Raw genomic sequence first — 19,598 nt, 5'->3', positions numbered from 1 at the left:
GGCGGGAGGAGGAGGAGGAGGGAAGAGGCGGCAGCAGCGGCAGCAGCAGTAGCAGCAGCAGCAGCATGGCGGCTGGGCGCGAGCGGCTGAGCGCGCCGCCGCCTCCTCCGCCTCCTCCTGCTGCCGCTGCTCCCGAGCCGGAGCCCGCGGGCCCGCTGCCCAAATAGCCGCCCTGTCCGGTCCTGCCCCGCCCGGAGAGTGCCCGGCCATGGAGCTCGCCAAGCCGGCCTTCCCCGCGCTGCCGCAGGCCAAAGAGGACTCTGAGGTGAGCGGCGGAGGGAGCTTCGGCGGCCGCCGCTCGGCCCCGCCGCTCCGGCCCCGCCTGAGGAGAGCCGCCCGCCGCGGGGGCAGCTGTCGCGCCGGCCTCGTGCGCGCCCGGCCCCGCGTGGCGCGGATGGTCCTGGCCTCCCCGCCCTGGGCGGTGGGGCCCTGTCCCCCCCCCGCGGGTCCCTGCTGACAGCCCGTCCCCCCGGTGGAATGTCTCCCAGCCGCTTTCCCCCGCTTGCCCTGGGCCCAGGCCTCGCTGGCCGTCCCGCCGGTCCCCACCGAGGCGCAGGGCCGTCCTCTCCCCCCTGCACGGGTGACACCCCCGTCCGCAGGCCCCGCTGCCGGGCGCTGTGCCACCCCCCGGGACCGCCGGCCGCATCCTCCGGTCCTGCCTGTTGTCCCCCTGCTCCCTGCCGTCTCCGGTGCCCTCACAGAGCCCCTTCCCTCCTTCACCTCCCCTCCCGGCCGCCTCCGGCCTTCCCCCGCCTGCCCTGTTAGCGAGCCCTGCCTGCTGAAGAGAGGTGCCTGCTGTCAGGGACCCCCCCGGTTCATCTCGCCTGACCGCCGCTCCCCTGGCTTTTGCCCTCGGATGGCGGCCCCCGCTCAGCTTGCTGTCTCTGCTGTCCCCCCTTCTGTGCTTGAGTGTGTCACGGCCTGCCTGTTAGCCGCCCTTTTGCCTCCCGCTGCGTGTTCCCTCTCCCTTTGTACGGTCCCCAGTCCTGTCCTCCATCTGCTGCTGGCTGCCTGCTTGCCCCTTTTTGTACAGCAGAAAGGTAATGAGTTGCTAGCAGCGGGTACCTGCGTGTCCCCTTCCAAACAGTTGCTGTCTACTAACTCTTAGATACTCAAGAAACAATCTGGTGAGTCTGTTGGAGAGGCATTTTTATGGTGTGCGAGAGCCAAGACTTCTCTGCAAACTAAGACAGGTGGCAATATCTGCTAAGACTAAACTGCACCCTGCGTGGTGTCAGGGGAGTCGGGCCAGCGCGGTGTCTGATTTCTGAACTTGGCTTAGCTGCCCAGTTCTGACCCTGGATACTGCTGGTGTGTTTTCATGTGTCACAAACAGCCCGGAGCGGCCCGCTTTGATAGTGTCAGATATTTAATGCGAAATGTCACAGTGATCGTGTGGGAAGTTGATCGTATCTGAGCTCCGCAGAGGTCTGTAGATTGCCGCATATTTTGTAAACATCAGCATTTATTTCTGCTTTAATTGAGTTATTGTTGAATGCTCTTATAGTGGTAAGTTACCTGAAATATGGAAGTTACTAGGTGTTTTTCTTAAAAAAGAAAGGTGTTTTTCTTAAAAAAGAAATCTTGACGACAAAACCAAAAGGTTTTGTCGTCAGGATTTCATACCCTCTTCGCTTCAGAGCTATGGAGGTGTTTACAAGTAATCTTGGTTGTTTTCAGAAAGTTGTAATCAGTTTGTACCTGAACACAAATTATATACCATCTTAAGGCTTATAATTTGTTTGTTTTTAAATATCTTTTCTTTCTGGAGAAACCAATCATATTATTGACAATTACTTCTGAAAATGGTTAACTAAATTAGGCTGGATGGCTTTTCGAACTTGTTTATAACTAGAATGGCTAAAAAGGAGTGTGTGGTTAAAACAGTTTTAAAAACAGAGTTCTCTGCCAGTCTAACAAGTCTTAGCTGCTGAAAACTGAAGTTATAATACAGTATCCTTCAGAGTGGATTTTATTTTTTGCTTTTTTCATGCTCTATCTCTCAATAGTATAATGTACAGAATGTTAGAACTTCACATGCTACGAGACCATAGTGGAGAATTTCAGGGACTATTTTTAAAAACTGTAAGGTAATTTTTTTTTCACCACCTTACATTTGTGTCTGACTTGATCTAAACGCACTATAGTTGGAGTGTTTGGAGGAAACAGAGAAGTTAAAGCCGGTGTGAGAATGTCAAAGTTCTTGTGGAGCTAACTTCTTAAGCAAAGTGTAAGAGACTTCAGCCTTGGGCCTTCAGCCCAATCCTTAACAAGATGCTTCAGAAAAGCAAACTAAGAAAACTAAAATCATTCTGCCCACAAAATGTAGTTATTCATGGAAAGCTGAAGATCATCTCTCGTGCGTTGCAGTGAGGAGGTTCTTTAACGAGGAGTACTCTTTAATGTCATTTCAGGAAGTTGGTTATATATGGTTTAATGCTGTCCAGTGGACTTGATTTCAAGATATTGGGGGGGAAGGGGAGGAGAGAGAACTTGGGGAATGCCTGGTTTACTTCCTGATGTAGGCTGCTCAAGAGTAAGTGCAACTTTGTGGTCATTTTAAGGCAATCTAACTGCCACCCCCCAGCTCCCTTCTCATGTCTGACACTAGTAACCATGTGACAGCTTAAATAAGAATAATTTAAAAAAAAAAAGCCACATGGGTGAGCTGATCTGGTTGACTGCACAACTTCACACTCCATAGTGTTGCCAGAAGGAAAAGTCAGAGAGCGGGCAAGGCGATCTGATGAGGGGGTGAGAGCAGCCTGTAGTTGGATCGACTTAGGCAGGCTGCAGAAATGTACTCTAGATAAATGGGTCAGTTTTCTGGCCTGTAGATTGTTTGCGGTGTGACTAATCCATATGTAGTATTAAAAAAAGCTGGATTTTTAAACTACTGACCTTGGCTAATGGTACTTTTTGGAGCTTGTGAAACACCATGTTAAGAAATGCTGGTGATATTTTCCTGCTGGAGAGAGTTATGCCTTCTTTGCATTCCTAATCTGATACCATCTCAGGAATTGACAGACCAGAAGTTTGTTCTTCTGACTACTCTTAGTGACATCTGTCACTTTTTTTTTTTTCCGCCTGCAGTTTGTGTGTCCTTAAAGTTCATTCAGGTGGTGAAACCATGTTTGTTATAGGTCAAGCACAGACAAGTATTCGCAAGCGTCTGCCGCACTTTGGTACAAGCGTGTGTCAGTGCTGGCTTGTGGTGCTTCCTCTAGTCCGTTCTCGGGTGCTGGCTGCGCTCTGGGTGAATTGTCCAGTTCTGCAGGATGAGCTAATGAAGTCTGGGATAAGCCAGCTTCCGTCTTTCACTGGTGAGTCTATGGCAGTTAAAAGCTGAACTTTTCACAGGTCCTTGTGCCATCTGAGTGTTTTCTACTTTTAATTTTTGGGTATTCAACATATAACTCACCATTCTTGCAAAGCTTTTCTGGTATATGCCATGAATGTCTGCAAACTGTACGTGTTCATTTACAGATTGGTGATAGTGAATATGTCAAAGTCTTATGAGTAATAGTGATTGTACATGGTGTGGAAACCATTTCTAAACTTAGATTTATATGTCTTTTTCTAAAACTGGCACATTTTCCAAGATGAGGTCTCAAACTTTCTTAAATTTGAGAAGTGCTGTTGTTTGTTTTTTTTCCCCCAGTATAAACATGTATGGCTAAAGACCCGTTAAGGGTTAGTTAACTTTAACCCGTTAAAGGTTAGTAACAGTTAGTGCATGCTGGAGTATTAGTACAGAGACATCTTAGCACTTTTGGAAAGATGGTAAATAAGGACTGGAATAATTCAGGGAATTTAATGGAAATTATTTTCCCTTTAAAAAAAAAATAGTGGTAGGATATATGTAATAGGAACACAGCAATAATTATCAGTTCATTTCTTTGTTAAAACATTAGTGTATTTGCTTGCAAGCAGGCTGATTAAACTAGTATTCATGATGTATTTAGAATCGTTTTAGGACTCTCTGTGGTTCTTGTAATAGAATTATCAGCTTATCGACTAAGCAGTCATATTTGCCTTTTTATTATGTGTGTAAAAACTGAGTTTTCTTTAGCACATGATTTTTGAAGAAATGTACATTTCTTGACAGCTATATTTAGTCTGAAATGCTAATGTATTTTTGACTGCTTTTTAAACTATGCAGTAGTGCAGTCCATCTAAAGGTGGAACAAATTTCTTAAGCTTTTTTTTACTCTTACTTTTACTAGGAAACACAGATAACCCCCTTAACAAACATAAAGCGATTCCCCTCCTCTGCAGACTCTTTAAAATAAGTAGGAAGCCTGTATTATAATGTTTATTTTACCTGCCCACATGAGAGAGCAAAAGAAATTTAAAACAAATGCTCTGTCATGCTGGGAAATGTAAATCAGGTGACAGATTTTGATCCCAACTCTGCGGGATACTACCAGACTACTTTGCATATATCAGAAGAAGTGCACCGTGGCAGCTGAAGCGGAGCAGTCTCCTCGGTCGTGAGGAACTCGTGGCTGGCACCCGTGGGAAGCCCGCTGAAGTGCATAGGCACCCACACAGGCGTGAAGGTGGCTCACAACTGGAGCAGTTTGTAGAACTGAGGACTTAAAGCCTGAGGTTTTTATCTAAATGAAAGTTGTAGAGAGACCTGTATGGTCCTTGGCTGTCTCAATATAGCCCAACTCAATAGGCTGTAGTTAAAAAGGAGAAGAAAAAAAAAAAAGAAAAACAAGGTGTGAGAAAGGACATACTTGCACCATTATAATCAATTCTAATAATAATCTGAATAGAATTTTTCCTTTACCAGTTACTGTGAAAACTTGTTCATTAGTGCACGTGCTACAGATTCTTCATAGAAAGTGAATCATCAAGGGCTTTTATTGTACTGGGTAAAATTGCTGTGGGGTGAGCGCAGGAGAAATACTACTAGAAAAAAATTCAGATGACTCTCGGCTTCTGTGCAAGTCGATTTAAAAAGACAGTAATACAAAAAGGGTGGCAGTCCTGCCACTTGGCTACGTGCTTCATATAGAATGAAGCATTTTGCCTTTATTCCTTTATTGTGCGTTAATAAAAGCTAGTGCTGATGATCCTGTGTGCTAATCAGTATTTAACAAGCTAGTAGAGGTATCTTTTGGACCAATGTTACAGAATGGGACAAATAAGAAACATTTGTTTCTTATCTATATCATGTTTCTACTTTCCATTTAGTTGCCTTAGTCTACCTTTTAGCCTTTTCCCTGGCTTGTGTTTCTCTTTGCCAAAATAACCTTTCTTTTCCTATTGTACGCTTCTTCCTTCCTCTGTGTGCTCTGTCATTCCCACCTGCTATTGTTCTTTCTCTCCACCTTCCTGCTTTTGTATTCCTCTGTATTTTCAAAAGCAAAAATGTCTCTATGATGAGGACTTCCCACTGTCCGAGTACTCTTTACAAATACACAGAAAATGCTGTTAAACGCTGCTTCCCAGCCCCTGTTTACCGTTGATGAGACTGACCCAAGTGGGATCTGTGACCGAGGGGGAACTTGCCGTTACAGCAAAGCCTATCTAATAGCTGGCTTTGCTAAAAAGTGGCTTTACCCATCCTGCCAACCATCCAGCGTTGTCACCGTTTTTGTCCTGATGCTTGTCTGACCTGTGGTGACCTGGAGCAGGGAGCTGACTTGGTAGACAACCAGCTTTGCTAAAAAAGCTGTTGGTTTTGGGCCATTGTACTTTCCTGAGGGTGGTGCCCATAGGATTAAACAACTGGGTAAGGCTGGGAAGGTAACCTCATCCTTTAACCAGCCACTGCTTTGGGTTAGCAGTACTGTCAAAGCCTTCCTTAACCTTGTTAGTATAGCTCTGTTCTTGCTAGTGAACAAAAAGACTGGGTTTAATTTTTTATATTTTATATACTTGCACTAGGACTTCTACCTGAAAAAAAAAAAAATATATATTTAGCCCTGAAATGGTCAGGCAGTTGGACTAACTGATCATTGTGGGTCACTTCCAACTGAAATAATTATATATATATAAAAAATATAAATTATATATAAATATAAATTATATATTTATATAAATATATAATATTTATATATTTGCTAAGAAAATATTATATATAAATATTTATATAATATTTATATATATAATATATATATAAATTATATAAATATATTATATATATATAAAAATCCTTCTGACTGGAATACCTGTCCAAGAACATGAAGCGTGACTGAAACTGAAGACATAGCCTTTAATTTCATTCTTGTTTGTAGCTAATTTTGAGGCCCTTAAAGTAGCATGCTTCACTGTGATAGACATGGCAGGTTCCAGTAATATTCAAATATTTTTCTTGAATATGTTTTCAGTACTTCATTTAATTTGTCTGTTTTCTTATTAAAAGATGGCAAATGAGTATGCTCTATTACTACTTTAGTATTTCATGATCTCTTTGGACAATTGTTTGGTCTGTTTTACAAAGGCCATTGGTGTAACTAGCTTTATTTTTGTGCAGGTCTTTAATGATAATGTCCCCCCTCCCCCCATTTTGCTGGACTGTATCAGCTGGGAGGTTTTTTCAAAATATTGTCTAAAATACTTCCAAAACCAAGGTGTGATCTCATTTCATTGTGTAAATTAGACTTAAAACTGCCTCAGAATTAAGCGTAAAGCTTTTGTGTCAAGGTAGTTGTTAAGGGATCGGGACCCATCCACAATCCAAGCTGTAGCCTGCTAAGGGGGGGTGATGATAGTGCTGGCAGTTAATATAATCATGCCCTCTGACTGTTCTGATACAACACTGTAGCTGTAATTTTAATTTCCTATACAGAGCAGTACAAAGTTATAGCCAAGAGATCAGTTGGCCAGAGCAGATGAAGGAATTGAAGCAGGTCAGCAGAATGTGTGGCTGTCATTGCCATAACAGTTGTCTTCAACTTTGATTCCACAACTTGTGGAAGAATGTTGTACCGGGTTTGGAGGAGAGACTTTTGAGTGTTATAGCTTATATGAATATTCCACTAGGCAGGGAAACAAATTTAGGCAAGAGGATTCTGACAACCCTAGATCTTTGAGGTACATGAGGAACGATCAATCATGCAGAAGCCTTGCTGTGATGAACTGCAATGGGAAGAGAAATCTGTACAGAGAGGTAAGAGATGCTATCAACAACAAAAGAGCTGTCTGAGTGTTGGAAAAGGGTCAGAAACCTGGAGTGGTCAGGAAGGTTTTACTGGAAGTTGCGTGCAGCTTTTCAAAAGGACTTGAGCAATGCTCTTGAAAGCAGGGAGAGTCATTGCAGGAGGTGGCTGATGCCCAGCGATGCTGAGCAGGTAAGGGGCAGCAGCTAAAATCTAGAAAAGATACTTCCTGATGTTGGATTCTCCTTCTTTCAACTACTGATTTGATTTATTTTACTAGGGTTTTTCTCAGCACCTTTGAGAGCTTCTTCCTTCATCTAGGGCAGTGTGTGGTTTGCCAGCTTTACTAATTATAAGGTAGCAGGCATTTAACCGTAATAATGAAAGTGCAGTACTGAGGATTGCCTTTCAACCAAAGCTGAGCTTTGGCAAAGACCAACTAGGATAGACCTTTTATATGTGAAAATCAGATGGGTCTTCAGACTTAAACTGTCAGTTAGGGACCATTTAAGCGATGTCACGTATGTCCACTTCACTACATTCCTTCTGGTGAGGCATGCACGGATTGCATAAGGTACGCTGCGGTGCTGTGTTTAAAAACCACAGTCTTTGCTTTTGTGCAGATCTTGAGCATAGACAAGTCTCAATGTCAGGGCTGTTAAACTAATTAAAAAATTCATAATATGAATTTTATATTAAGTCCTAGCCAAGGTCACTCTTTCAGGAAAAAGTTCACGTGTATATGCATTTGCACACGTCAGTGTAAGGTGTCAGGTTTTTTTGCCATTAAACTCTTCTTCTAAAGAAGAACAGGTATAGCTATAGTAAAATACTGACAAAATAACCATAACTGTTGGCAGAGTAACTCTTGATGTAGTTTGGAAGCTCATCCAAACTCAAGCTCAAGAAGCTCTTTGTAGTATAGACAAGTCTCACCTATTCCTTCATATCTTCAATTTATTTCAGCTAGAGATTGGCTGTAGATGGGGAAGGGAGGGCTTTGAAACGTGCTTTATTCCCTTTTCTCTTGCTAGTCACTCCATTCTGGGACAGTAGTTCAAGTGCTTTAGATAGTGCCTGACATTTCATTTGTGCGAATACAAAATACAGCAGATACGTGCTGTGAACACCCTCTGCAAAACAGCTAAGGTATCTTTTAAACTTGTCCGTCAATGAATCACAGTCTAGTTTGGGAAGATCTGTCAGAGGTGAGTGGCTCCTCTTTAAAACTTTGGAGTTGTGGGGGTTATTTTTTGCATTCCTTCTCTTTGCTTTTTGTGTCTTGCGAGTATTGAGGATCATGTCTTCCAGTGAGTTGTCACTTTTTCTGTAGAACCTACCAAATACTTAGCAGCAAGGAGTGCTGTTACTCTATCCAGCTCTGGCGTCATCAGTTGTTTTCTTAGCAAAATTCTTATATTTGGTCTGATAAAAAGAGAAACTTCCAGTTGTTGTTTGTCTGCTGGGTGCTTCAGACAGTGTGGAAAACATGGTTGATGAATGAATTCCTTAAAATGAGACCTCTGCTTGGGTTCAGTCTACACTAATAGATTTTTTTTTACATAATTTTGCATAACATTTGAATAATCTTGCATTGTTAGTTTTAAAAGCCTTGGAGGGCTATCAGGAAATCAGCAGAATCACGCTTTCAGTAGTTTGTGTACTTGTCTCAGATTAAATGTTTTCTTTATACATAATCTTTCAGATATTTATTTTGCAGGCTGAATCCCATTGGAAACTGTATCTCTTTGGCTTCTTGAAGAACATTGAAGACTAATGTCTGGAGCCAATACTGACATTTTTTCTCTTGCTCAGAACATCTGTGGCATCTGTTGTCTCTTGGGTTTTGGTTTCCTTTGGACTGTATATTGCTAAATTCTTGCCTACTTATTTTGCACAGCTTACAGCTGTTGGGACTAACACAATTTCCTGCTTCTAATGCGTTTGAAAGGAAAATTTGTAATATATTGTTAAGTCCCCTTGGCCAAAGTAGTGATGAATTTGTGTTTTCATTATGCTACAGATTAAGACTTTTACATTCTACAAATAGAGTAATAAACCCACTTAAGTGTTTGTATGGTCCCAGGAGTATAGCTTGAGCTTTTCAGAGTTTATTACTCTCACTATTGTTTTTATACTTGGACAGAACTGGGGTTTTCTTGCTTTTGGATGAGTGAATTATGCTTTTGTATACGCAGTGAGACAACAGGGTTATGCTAAAACACTCTTGGGTCAACCTTCAAAGGATACAGTTCTGCAAATATCATCCTTTTGTCACAGGATTTCCGCTTTCTACTACCAGGAGCTTTTATTGTTACAGCTGGAACATGCAGAAATAATTTAGCTACCTCTCTGTGTCTTTAGCAAAGACCATTTCAGTGCATTTTATTTCCCTGTGTGTACTACCATTTTAGGTAGTATTCAAAGAATTGTTTTGAGTGGCTTAATGTTTGTTTGCTTTCTCAGAAATGCTGTACCAGATTCAATTCAAGTGGTTTCCAGAATAACTTTACTGATACTAAAATCCTTTCTAGTTCCACTACCGAGAGCTGGCAAAACCTCACTGTGTAACTGTGTGTGTGTCTGGGGGAAGCACTGGATTTTTCTTGTGTGTCTTAGTAAAAAGAGGATTAATGTGCAATTGATGCTACTGGTACAACTGCAGGTGCTAAGGTGGACAATGCTGCAGTTTAAGGGCCTGGATCTTTCTTGGTATAATCCTGACCTCACTTCAGAGGTGGAATATTTAGAATTTAACTTTCTCATAGTTTTGAGGAGATTAGAACATAACAAGAACAACATATGGCAAAGTTTTTTCTTAGCTGCCGGTGTGTGTGGAGCAAACAACAAAGTTATGTAAATAAATGTATGCAGTCTATTTGATTCGATATGTCTGACTATTTCCTTTTTTTTTCCCCTCCAGCTGGTAACTGTGATCTCAGATACAACTCCTTCGTGTGTGAGGGTCAAAGAATGAGTAAGAGCCTGTTAATAGAGGACGGTGGGAGTTGTAAAGAAGGAAAGACAGGAATAGAGTCTGCCTGAGCATTTTTCTGTTCGGCTTTGGCAGTTCTGTAAAATGGAGCAAAGGATGAAAATGTTGATCCTGGCGTTTGTTCTGGGCAGTTCTGATAGATTGAGTTGGATGATAGTAAATAGTCAGCTGGGAAGGGGTGATTCCTGAGGGGCGAACTCTCACAAACTCGAGGGTCTGAGATTCTGTGGAAGGGTGTGATGTGCTAGCTGTGAATTAACTGATGAGAAGTATCGTGTCCTTGTGGCTGAACACAAGTGTACCCGTTTACTGCGCAGGGATCCTTCCCAGCGGAACTGTCTAGGATGGAGAAAAGTGGAAGTTCACTTGAATGGCTTGCTGTCTTCATGGAGAACATAAGTTTCTAGAATTGTTAAAGCTAATCCTGGCTATTCAAAATAAAGTTAGTTTGAATGTATTGGGTGAGGCAGCGTGGATTTTAAGGGAGTTACCTGCTGTACTTGTTATCTTCTAACTGTTTTTTCAGTGGCTGTCGGAATGTACCAGTCAAAGGAATTTTTTTGGTTCTGTGGCTAGTACAGAACATTCTAAAGCTTTTTTCCTTTTTTTTTTTTCCCCCTCCCCACTCTAGAGGGAAGCTTATAAGCAGAAAGCTGAGGTGTAGATGTACAACACACGGGCTGTTCTGCACAGGTTGCATCACTGATGCTGTAGAGTACTTGAGGTTTCTTCACATCAGCTTTCCAAATAGTGTTCCTTGCACTTGCGTGTTACTGATATCCATGTGGAGAGTTAGCAGCAAGCGTAAGCAATGTGCCTGTTGCGTAGCAGGTAGCTTGTATGATCTGCAGAAAATAGATTTTGATTCTTTTACATAAGATCTCTGTCTGAATTTGTTTTTCCCTTTATGTGCCTCTATAATTATTTTTTGTTTTATTTTAAGGATTGGACCTATCCCATGAGGAGAGAGATGCAGGTATGTCACACTTTCATTTACCATTTGAGTCAAAACCCATGGCGCGTTCAGTAAGAAAAAGAAAGTGCCCTACAAAAGAGGTGGTATCAAAATCGGTCTTTAGGGGTGAAGTGTCAGGCAGCACCATGGGAGAGCTGTGTGAGGATTGCCAGCTTAGAGTGCAGGTGTGCTTGGATCTCAGTTGTGCAAGTGCCAAAAAAAACCAAAAAAAGGTAATCTTGTCCTCTTCTTCAGAATCCCCAAAATACTGTATTTTTGTTGTCACGAACATTTTTAGGAGATGGTTGCTAAAAATGTATTGGAGCTTTGCTTTTTAACTTCAATTTTGTTGGAAGTCAGTGTTCTCAAGTAGGAGCTCTGTACAATTAACATTTTCTTACCATGATGTCAGCCAAATCTTTGCACAAGATAAGATCTACAGACCTACATGTCTTTATTGGTGGGGAGACAAATGGTTAAAAATTTATATTTTCCTACTACTAGGACAAAGCTAGAAGAATTACCATGCATGTATCTTTCCATTAGATCGATTTGGAATTAATTACAAGACACGATTATATACAGAGATAGAGTTCCCTTCATTTGATCTGGGGCTGGGTAAGATGTAGTAATCAAACTGGAACTTAATCCAAATAAAGGACTTGATTCCTGTTCCAAAACAAGATCTCCTGCACAAAGGTCATGTTTCTTTTATTTTGCCAAACTGATGGTTTTTTTTCCCTTGTCCTGTTATAAATGACACTTGATAGCACATCTCTCACTAATATGTAAACTGCTTGTTTCCATGGCCATGGCTTGAGTTGAGTGCAATGTATTATTTCAAATAATTTTGAGTTGGTATTAAATGTCTGTTTTTCTGCCCCCCCTAGGAAATTTTACCTGGGTTATTTTTAGGCCCGTATTCTTCAGCTATGAAAAGCAAGGTATGATTTTCAGAATAGTGTCTCATAAGGAAACTTTGCTGTGGTGATTTGTTACTGTGGCAATATGTTCAAGTGTTATCTATATGAGTGTAAATTTGGTTGCAATCCTGAACTGGAACATGAAAGATGCCAGAGTAGAAGTAATACATGGTGTATTTAGGGGATGGTCCTTTTAGCCTGCAGGATTATCTGATTGGGGCCGGTGTTGTTGCCTCCCCTTTCCAGAGTGAATCTGAACTACCGCCTCAGGCACATGCCGGGACAGTTGACACTTACAAGACTGCGTTTTCCCTAACAATCTTGTGAGTTAAAGGGTTGCTTCAGGAGAAAAATGAAAAAGAGCCCTGATTGATTTTCATGTGGCTTGAAGTTCTGTGTGCGTTCGTACACACGCACGTGCGTGTTTTCTCAATTCAGCTAGTCAGCTTTACCTACTCCTTACAAACCAGAGAAAAATGCAAGTTTGAAGTGTCTTGCACATTAATTGCAGTGAGCATTCGTGTATGAGCTCTTTGTATTAAAATTGAGTCTTATAGTTAAGCTTGAATAGAATTTTTCTTAGAAAAAAGTAAAACACTTGAGACTTCACATTACTGATCAGGCAATCCTTTGCTAAAGCGTTGCAATACTTACCAGAACTGGGAACTCGTATGTATGCAGTAAAATAAGGTAAATTGCACCTACAATAAAGTCAAGCGCTGCTAAGTCAAAGCTTGTATCTGCAAGCTTACCTCATATTTTGAATGATCTTACTTTCAATGGTCTGATTCCAGCAAGAATCCAATGCTAGCTGAAAATTACTACATCATGTAGGGACTTGCAATTTCAGGCAAAGTGAAAGGTGGGCAGAGACAAACAAGTTCATTGAATGCTGCCTTTACTGCCTGTTCTTATTATCGTTGTTAGGAATACTTTTTCTTGCAGCTCCTAATGGTTGTGGTTTGTCTTTTTGAAAGAAAATATTTTTCACACTGTGCTTTGAATATTAGAAAACTAGCTCTGATTTTCCTTGAGGACATGATATAGCCCTATTGTGTATTTAAGTATAGCTTTTCTTTTTATTACTATGCAATAGATGGATTCAGTAATTTAAAACATCTGTGTTTTTTTTCTTTTTCCACAGCTACCTATACTTCAGAAACATGGCATAACCCATGTAATATGCATACGGCAAAACATTGAAGCAAATTTTATTAAACCAAACTTCCAACAGTTATTTAGGTGAGAAATGATCATAACATGCAGAACTGCAAATAATGAAAGATCTTAATCACCTTGTTCTGTATTAACGAGATTTTTTTGTTTAATGTTAGTGTTCTTTCCAAATATTTTCACATTGTCAAAAGTATTTGAAAAATGTGCTAAGGTGTAGGAAGACTCTTAAATCCAAACCATGAAGTTTATTCATCCATTCAACTCTAGACATAGACAACACCACAAATGAGAAGTATCCATTAGTTTACAGTGACTGTCTTCAGTTTTAAAGTTGTAAGTTCTGAGTACAGGTTATCCCGCTAATAAAACATTTGAGGTGACTTAATCAGAATGTGTGTACCTCTGAAAAAGTTGCATAGAGCCCTGGGAAAGAACACTGGCCCGTATTTACAAACCGATGGGGAGCATGTGGGTACGTAGTACACTGCTTTCAAACAAAGTTGAGTCACCTGTGGCATAGCACTTGTGAATCTCTTCCACTCTGAGAGGTGATTTTGTCCGGGGATGTTGGAGGAGGTTCCTCACTTCCTTCCTTGCAAGGACACCTCCAGAGGCTGCTTGTTTGTAGATGTCCTGGATATCAGACCAGAAAGTAAAGGCAGGAGGGAAGTGCTGGCTTCCGTCTGCAGGTTTGAGTATTGTAGCAGGGTTGAATCAGCTGTACATGTACAGGTGGCAGCAACTCGGTGTTATCGTGTACTCACAGCAACTGTTTTCATTGTAGGTATTTAGTCTTGGATATTGCAGATAATCCAGTTGAGAATATAATACGATTTTTCCCTATGGTAAGTATTTGTGTGTTAATGTGAATGGATCGGGAATGGAGTTGCCCAGGAAGAGTTTTCTGAACTAACAGATACCAGTTTCAAATTTGGGATACCCCGCCTGGGGCACCTGGAAGGGCTGAGAACTCTTAAGTGACCTTATTATTGCCACTTTAATAAGCGTGATTAACTCCTTTTTACAAGTATAGAAACTGAGGCAGAGTTTCTGTACATTCTGAGATGCATCTTATTTACGGTCTCAAAAAAAAAAGAAGACTGGTCTCAAAACAAAAAAAAAAACAGGTCATGGGAGAATGCAAGTTACTCTGGAAACCCTTGGCCTGTAGGAAAATTATTTTTGAGCCCAAGAGTATTTACATCTCTTGTATCAAATACTAAAACAAATTCAAGGGAAAATAGTAACTAGTTGGTGTAACTAAGTTTTACAGCATCTTGAAACATGTTTACTGTAAAGGAACTAAAAAGTAACTAAGTTAAACAGTATCCATTACATACTGACACTTGGAGATAGAATAAACCCTCAGTTTTGAGCTATGCTTTTGTGTCCTTATTTTAGGTTAGGTTGCAGCAGAGGAAAAGCATTTTGTTCCTTTCCCCACCAAAAACCACCAAAAAGCTCTTGTGGCTTCCCTGTATATGGCAGAGGTGGTCACGTTTTTGCAGAACAAGGTGGCAAATCAACTGATGGCTTGCAGCTTTTCTAAAGTATAATGCCATTTGATCAAACAACATCCTCTGCAGATTTCGCAGTTACTGACATCTTAGTAGCTCTGTGTTGGTATATTTTTAAGAGTCTAGTCTGAGTTTTCCCCACAAGAAATCATTTAGCTTTTGTTTTCATCTAATCGGCTGTTTCAACCTGGCAGTATTCCACAGACCTCACTACACCCCGTCTCACCTTATAGATTGATTAGACCTACTTGTATAACTGAAAATATCATGGGAGACCCCCACAGGTGTCAGGAGTGTGGTCCAGGCCGTGTTGGTGTTGATGCGTGGGGGTTTTTGTTTGGTTGTTTTTTTTCTCCCCACTGTTAAGCAAAGATGTTTGGAAGTTACTCTTTATTATAGCGGCATAACGTGTGACGTAATGATTGTTAAAGGCACGTATACTGGATTTTTATGCATTTTTGTTTCCGGCTTGGCACTAGTTTTTCACTGACAACTTTATGGATAGTTCAAAGTACAAAAGAAATATAAATTCAATTGAAGTGATGTCTGAGTCTGTATAAACAGAGTGCATTATTGTCACCGTATATAAAGACTGATACAAAAATTCTACCAAATTTAAATGCAAGTAGCAGTAACATCTAGAATGATCTGAAACTTTGAGTCTTGTAATTTTTTGTTTTTTAGACTAAAGAATTTATTGATGGAAGTTTACAAAGTGGAGGTAAAATCATATTAACTTTTTTCCTTCATTTACTAATACATTGTCGTTAAAGCTTTAAAATTAACTTTGTGATATGTATTAGAGGCTCTTAAGTATGAGGTTTTCTTAAATTTGGGGTTTTATTGTGCTTGACTTGAACTATATCATACAAGTTTAGAGCAAAGTGTTCTTTCCTTTTGCCTCTGACTGGAAAACAAACCTCTTTGTATATCTGTTTTGTTTTTTTTTTTTCACTTTCAACACAACTGTGTTCCGTGCATGAGTTTTTTTGTGTCCCCTCTCTAATGTAGGGTCTTAAATCTGCATTGTGGTCTTGGAATGCAGGTTCTGTTACTCGAAATCCTCAGAGGAGCAGGAATCCATGCTTCTGTATCCCAGGGCAGTAATGGACAGGCTGTAGTTAGTAATCTAGAGTGAAGTAAGACACACCTATTTCTTAGGTTGTACCTTGCTACTGTGTAGTTCTCCATAACAAGGAAAAACTACATTTCAAAGAATTTTATTCAGTCTGTACAAGTATGGTTGGTTGTTTGTTTTTTTTCTTTCTCAGGAAAAGTTCTTGTCCATGGAAATGCAGGGATTTCTAGAAGGTAGGAAACTGTCCATCCTGCTTATTTATTTTTTTTAAACAATGGAAATATACTTTACTAATTTTTTTGTTTCTTTTCAGTGCTGCCTTAGTTATTGCATACATAATGGAAACATTTGGGGTGAAGTACAGGTAAGAACAGAGCGCGGTCATGTAGTTAACCGTTTGTCTGAAAAGGCTGAAGCAGGAGTGTACTTTAGTACAGATAAGAAGTCCAATACGTCTGTAGGTATTCACTTTTAAAATTCAAGTGGTGTAAGTGAATAATAATTTTGGAGGGAACATAAACAGTTGTGTGTTGACGCACAAGCCAGTTGTTACCTACTGAGATTGAGTGAAGGCTTTACATGGGGCAGATTATTCTATTTTACTTCACTGCAGGTTTGTTTACATCCTTTGTTTAAGAAGAAGTAGGTACCTGCTGCTACTGGAAACAGGATGCTAGCCTACACAGACTGATGCCTTGCTGTAAAACTATAGGAGAGGCCCCAAGAGGCTGTTCTAAGTAGTGTGTTGAAAACAGGCCAGCAAGCTGAAGACTAGAGGTGGGGGTGGGCAAATAGTATTTTACAACTACTGCTTCCTTTTTTGCCCAAACAATATCAGTTACACAAACCAGTTCTGAGGAGCGTTTAGAGGTTGTATATCTCCTAAGAACTGATAATGGGAAGAAAGACTCCTGAAACCACAGAGGCTTTTGTCCTAGCCTGTTTTCCACTGAAGTATTTTCTCTCCCCTTCTCTTTTTAAGGGATGCATTTACTTATGTTCAAGAAAGAAGATTCTGTATTAATCCTAATGCTGGATTTGTCCATCAACTTCAGGTGACTTTTTTTTTTCCTGGTCGTAACTCAAAAGCCATTTGATGAATCATCTTCCTGCAAAACAGCTGTTTCTATTTAGGCTTAACATTGACTGTAAAAGTATGCTTCAAGTAAATGTCAGAAGCTATAGGAGAGCTTGGGAGGAAGATAAGTGGGTACCTTAGTTCATTAGGCTTAAGCTTTAGACAAAGCAAATCCCGGAGTGGAGGAGAAATAAAAATCCTGGTTTGTGCAGTGATTAAGAGGCTCTGAGGCAGCTTAGTTGGTGGCTAAGGAAACTGCGAAGTGAGTATTGTGGCACGCATCGGTGATGCATCTTGACGCTTGCATTCATAGGTGATGAAATCCACAAGTCTGACACAGCAAACAGCTGTATCATGAAGTTGCTTTAGCATATTCCAGGAGTCTGTTGGGTGAACCGTGGGCAAACATCAGGACAGTACATTGAAACAGATTTGCAGTGTCTCTGCTATTACTTAGGCGGCTGACAGCAAGATGGTTGAATATCTCCTGAGTTTGGTTTTGTTGTTTGTGGTTTTGTTTGGTTTTTTTTTTTTAAAAGCAACTCCTGCAAGGAGTTCTGTAGCACTGCAAGCGTGACAGGTCACTAGAACGCAACTTCAAGGCCGTGTGTGGTTTGTCCTTGTAACAAATCTCTGAAGCTACTGTATTCTAAGTTTGGTTTGTTCCTACTGTCTGAATTGCCTTCTGGAAACAGCGAGTTCTCTGAACATTCTCACAGAATATTTTTAATGAAAGTCTACTCTCTTCCTTCAAAGCTGTTTTTTGTTATCCTTTAAGTCGTCTTTCACTCTGCCTTCCTGACAGTTTTTGTTGTTCACGTCAAAGCAATGAAGAGCTCTCCTCCTTTAAAATCTCTGCCTTACTGTAAGATACTCTCTAGTGTGTCCTAGTGAACTCTCTGAATTAGTCCTTCTCAGCCTTACAAAGCCTTATGGCAAATTAATAGCAATATGTATTATTAAACTTTTTCAGGAATATGAAGCCATCTATCTAGCAAAATTAACCATCCAGATGATGTCACCACTGCAGTTGGAGAGATCCCTCTCAGTTCCACCTGGTACTACAGGTCAGAAGCCTCTCCTGTTGTGTGTGATGCCGCCTGTCTTACCTGGTGTTGTGAGGTGACTTTTGCACTCCCTAAGTAAACCTCCAGCGGCAGCGAATCTCAGACTTTTGGGAAGGGGATGGCTGCAGTTGGTGTGCAAGCTATGTTCAAACTTCAGTACGCAGTACTTAAATATTCTCTTCTCTTATGGTTGAACTTCCCTGTGGTGTTGGTCTGCACTTCCATACCGTACGGAAGAAGGGCCCTGCCTCTCCCTGTCCTTCAAAAACCCCGAGTTCCCTAGAGGAATCAAGAGTGACAGGTTCAAAGCAGCCAATGTTCATGACATAATTGCTGCCCTTAATTTTAAGGCAGTTGCTCTGAAAAAAAGTTTTGCTGTGCCTTTAAACAGATAACAGGAATGAGGGCATGTAAAAAATGTTACCTTAATCGTATAGAGGTGTGCCGGTAGTAACCCCTGCTAGAGGTCACTGAAAATGGAGTTTGGGGGGAGATGGAAAGGGAGTGCAAGAAATGGTGGATGCTAGGAAATTTCTCTATGTGGGGAAGTGCAAGGGAAGAAGAGCGCTGTCAGCAACTGGCTGTCCAAAAGCGGAATGTCTTCAAAGGGTAGAGTCCCTGCAAGAAGACAATAACAACTGCCCTGTAGTCCTACTGACAGCTGTGTATTGTTAGAGCTGACCTTTTCAGATGTATCCTCCTTCCTCTTGCCTTTTGCAGGAAGTTTAAAGCGAATGCATGAAGAGGATGAAGAACTTGGAACCATGCATGTGGCAGCAGCACAGAACGGATGATATCTGAGGACAAGCACTGTTTGTATTGTGAATTCTGCCAAGAAAGGTGAAGAAAACTAGGGGAAAAAAAAATGCAAAATGATGAACACACACATAGCTTCTTTTCAATTACATGTTGCTTTCAGATGTAAATCTGCCTCTGCAACACACTAAGCATCATTTTTAAGATGTTGGACTTCTTGAATGAATAGATGGCACTGATTGTTTTACTCCTTTTTTACACTTTACAGTTTTATTCTAAACCAAGATTTTTGGACTTGCAAAGAGGTATTATTGCAATAATGCACTTTTCATACTTGAAATTTCTTTATTTGTATGATATAAAGTTATTACTTTAAACAAAATGCAAGCTGGGGGGATTTGTTTATAAAGTTATTTGTGTAATTTATAACAAGAGACTTTAGTAAAGAAAAAGTTTGCTAAAACTCACCTTGTTCTCAGTATATATTATGGTCATGCTTGTAGAAATGTGCTTTATGAACTGCACTATGCACTACTACTGGCAATTGAGCAACAGCAGTGATCTAATCAGTATTTAACTCTTTACCTTGTTATAAAACCTCATTATATACTGAATTATTTTGAGACTGACACCCTGCAGCCAATTTAAGACAAAATACTGTTCTAAGAATCTCACCTTGTTTTATGCAAGTTAAACAGAATACTGATTAATTACTTAATAAATAGTCATGTGCTGAATTAATACAGAGGGCAGGTACCAATTTTACACACATCAAGACTGAATTCTTTTAGCTAGCATTAAAAAGCTGCTTGTTAAATTAGTTATAAGTTGAACAAGCCGGTATGGTCCGTCTGTCTACTAGAACAGGGCATCTTCAAACTGGTATTGAGGGAGTAGTTCCCTTTGTAAGACAGTAGTTGCATCATTTGAGGTAAAAA

General features: G+C 40.6%; 1 protein-coding gene across 2 annotated transcripts; it reads left to right on the top strand.

Moving 5' to 3' along the window:
* Positions 1 to 19,108, top strand: STYX (serine/threonine/tyrosine interacting protein). Of its 2 annotated transcripts, XM_072864873.1 has the most exons (12): positions 1 to 265; positions 3,144 to 3,323; positions 11,054 to 11,086; positions 11,956 to 12,009; positions 13,133 to 13,230; positions 13,949 to 14,009; positions 15,366 to 15,402; positions 15,953 to 15,992; positions 16,073 to 16,123; positions 16,742 to 16,814; positions 17,811 to 17,904; positions 18,625 to 19,108. In XM_072864873.1, the coding sequence occupies exons 3-12, from the start codon at positions 11,069 to 11,071 to the stop codon at positions 18,696 to 18,698; spliced, it is 600 nt and encodes a 199-aa protein (XP_072720974.1). In that variant the 5' UTR covers positions 1 to 265; positions 3,144 to 3,323; positions 11,054 to 11,068; the 3' UTR covers positions 18,699 to 19,108. The 2 variants fall into 2 exon arrangements, with proteins under 2 accessions (XP_072720974.1, XP_072720973.1); XM_072864872.1 differs by lacking the exon at positions 3,144 to 3,323.
* The last annotated feature ends 490 nt before the right edge of the window (positions 19,109 to 19,598 follow it).

The sequence above is a fragment of the Ciconia boyciana genome, chromosome 6 (genome assembly GCF_034638445.1).
Source record: "Ciconia boyciana chromosome 6, ASM3463844v1, whole genome shotgun sequence".
Lineage (NCBI taxonomy): Eukaryota > Metazoa > Chordata > Aves > Ciconiiformes > Ciconiidae > Ciconia > Ciconia boyciana.
The sequence above is the reverse complement of the archived record's forward strand: the minus strand, read 5'-3'. Positions and strand labels throughout refer to the sequence as shown.

Coding starts and splice junctions, on each gene's coding strand:
- STYX (XM_072864872.1), top strand. CDS start 209: ATGGAGCTCGCCAAGCCGGCCTTCCCCGCGCTGCCGCAGGCCAAAGAG. Junction 266..11,053: donor AGGCCAAAGAGGACTCTGAG/GTGAGCGGCGGA, acceptor TTTTATTTTAAG/GATTGGACCTATCCCATGAG. Junction 15,993..16,072: donor AATGCAGGGATTTCTAGAAG/GTAGGAAACTGT, acceptor GTTTCTTTTCAG/TGCTGCCTTAGTTATTGCAT.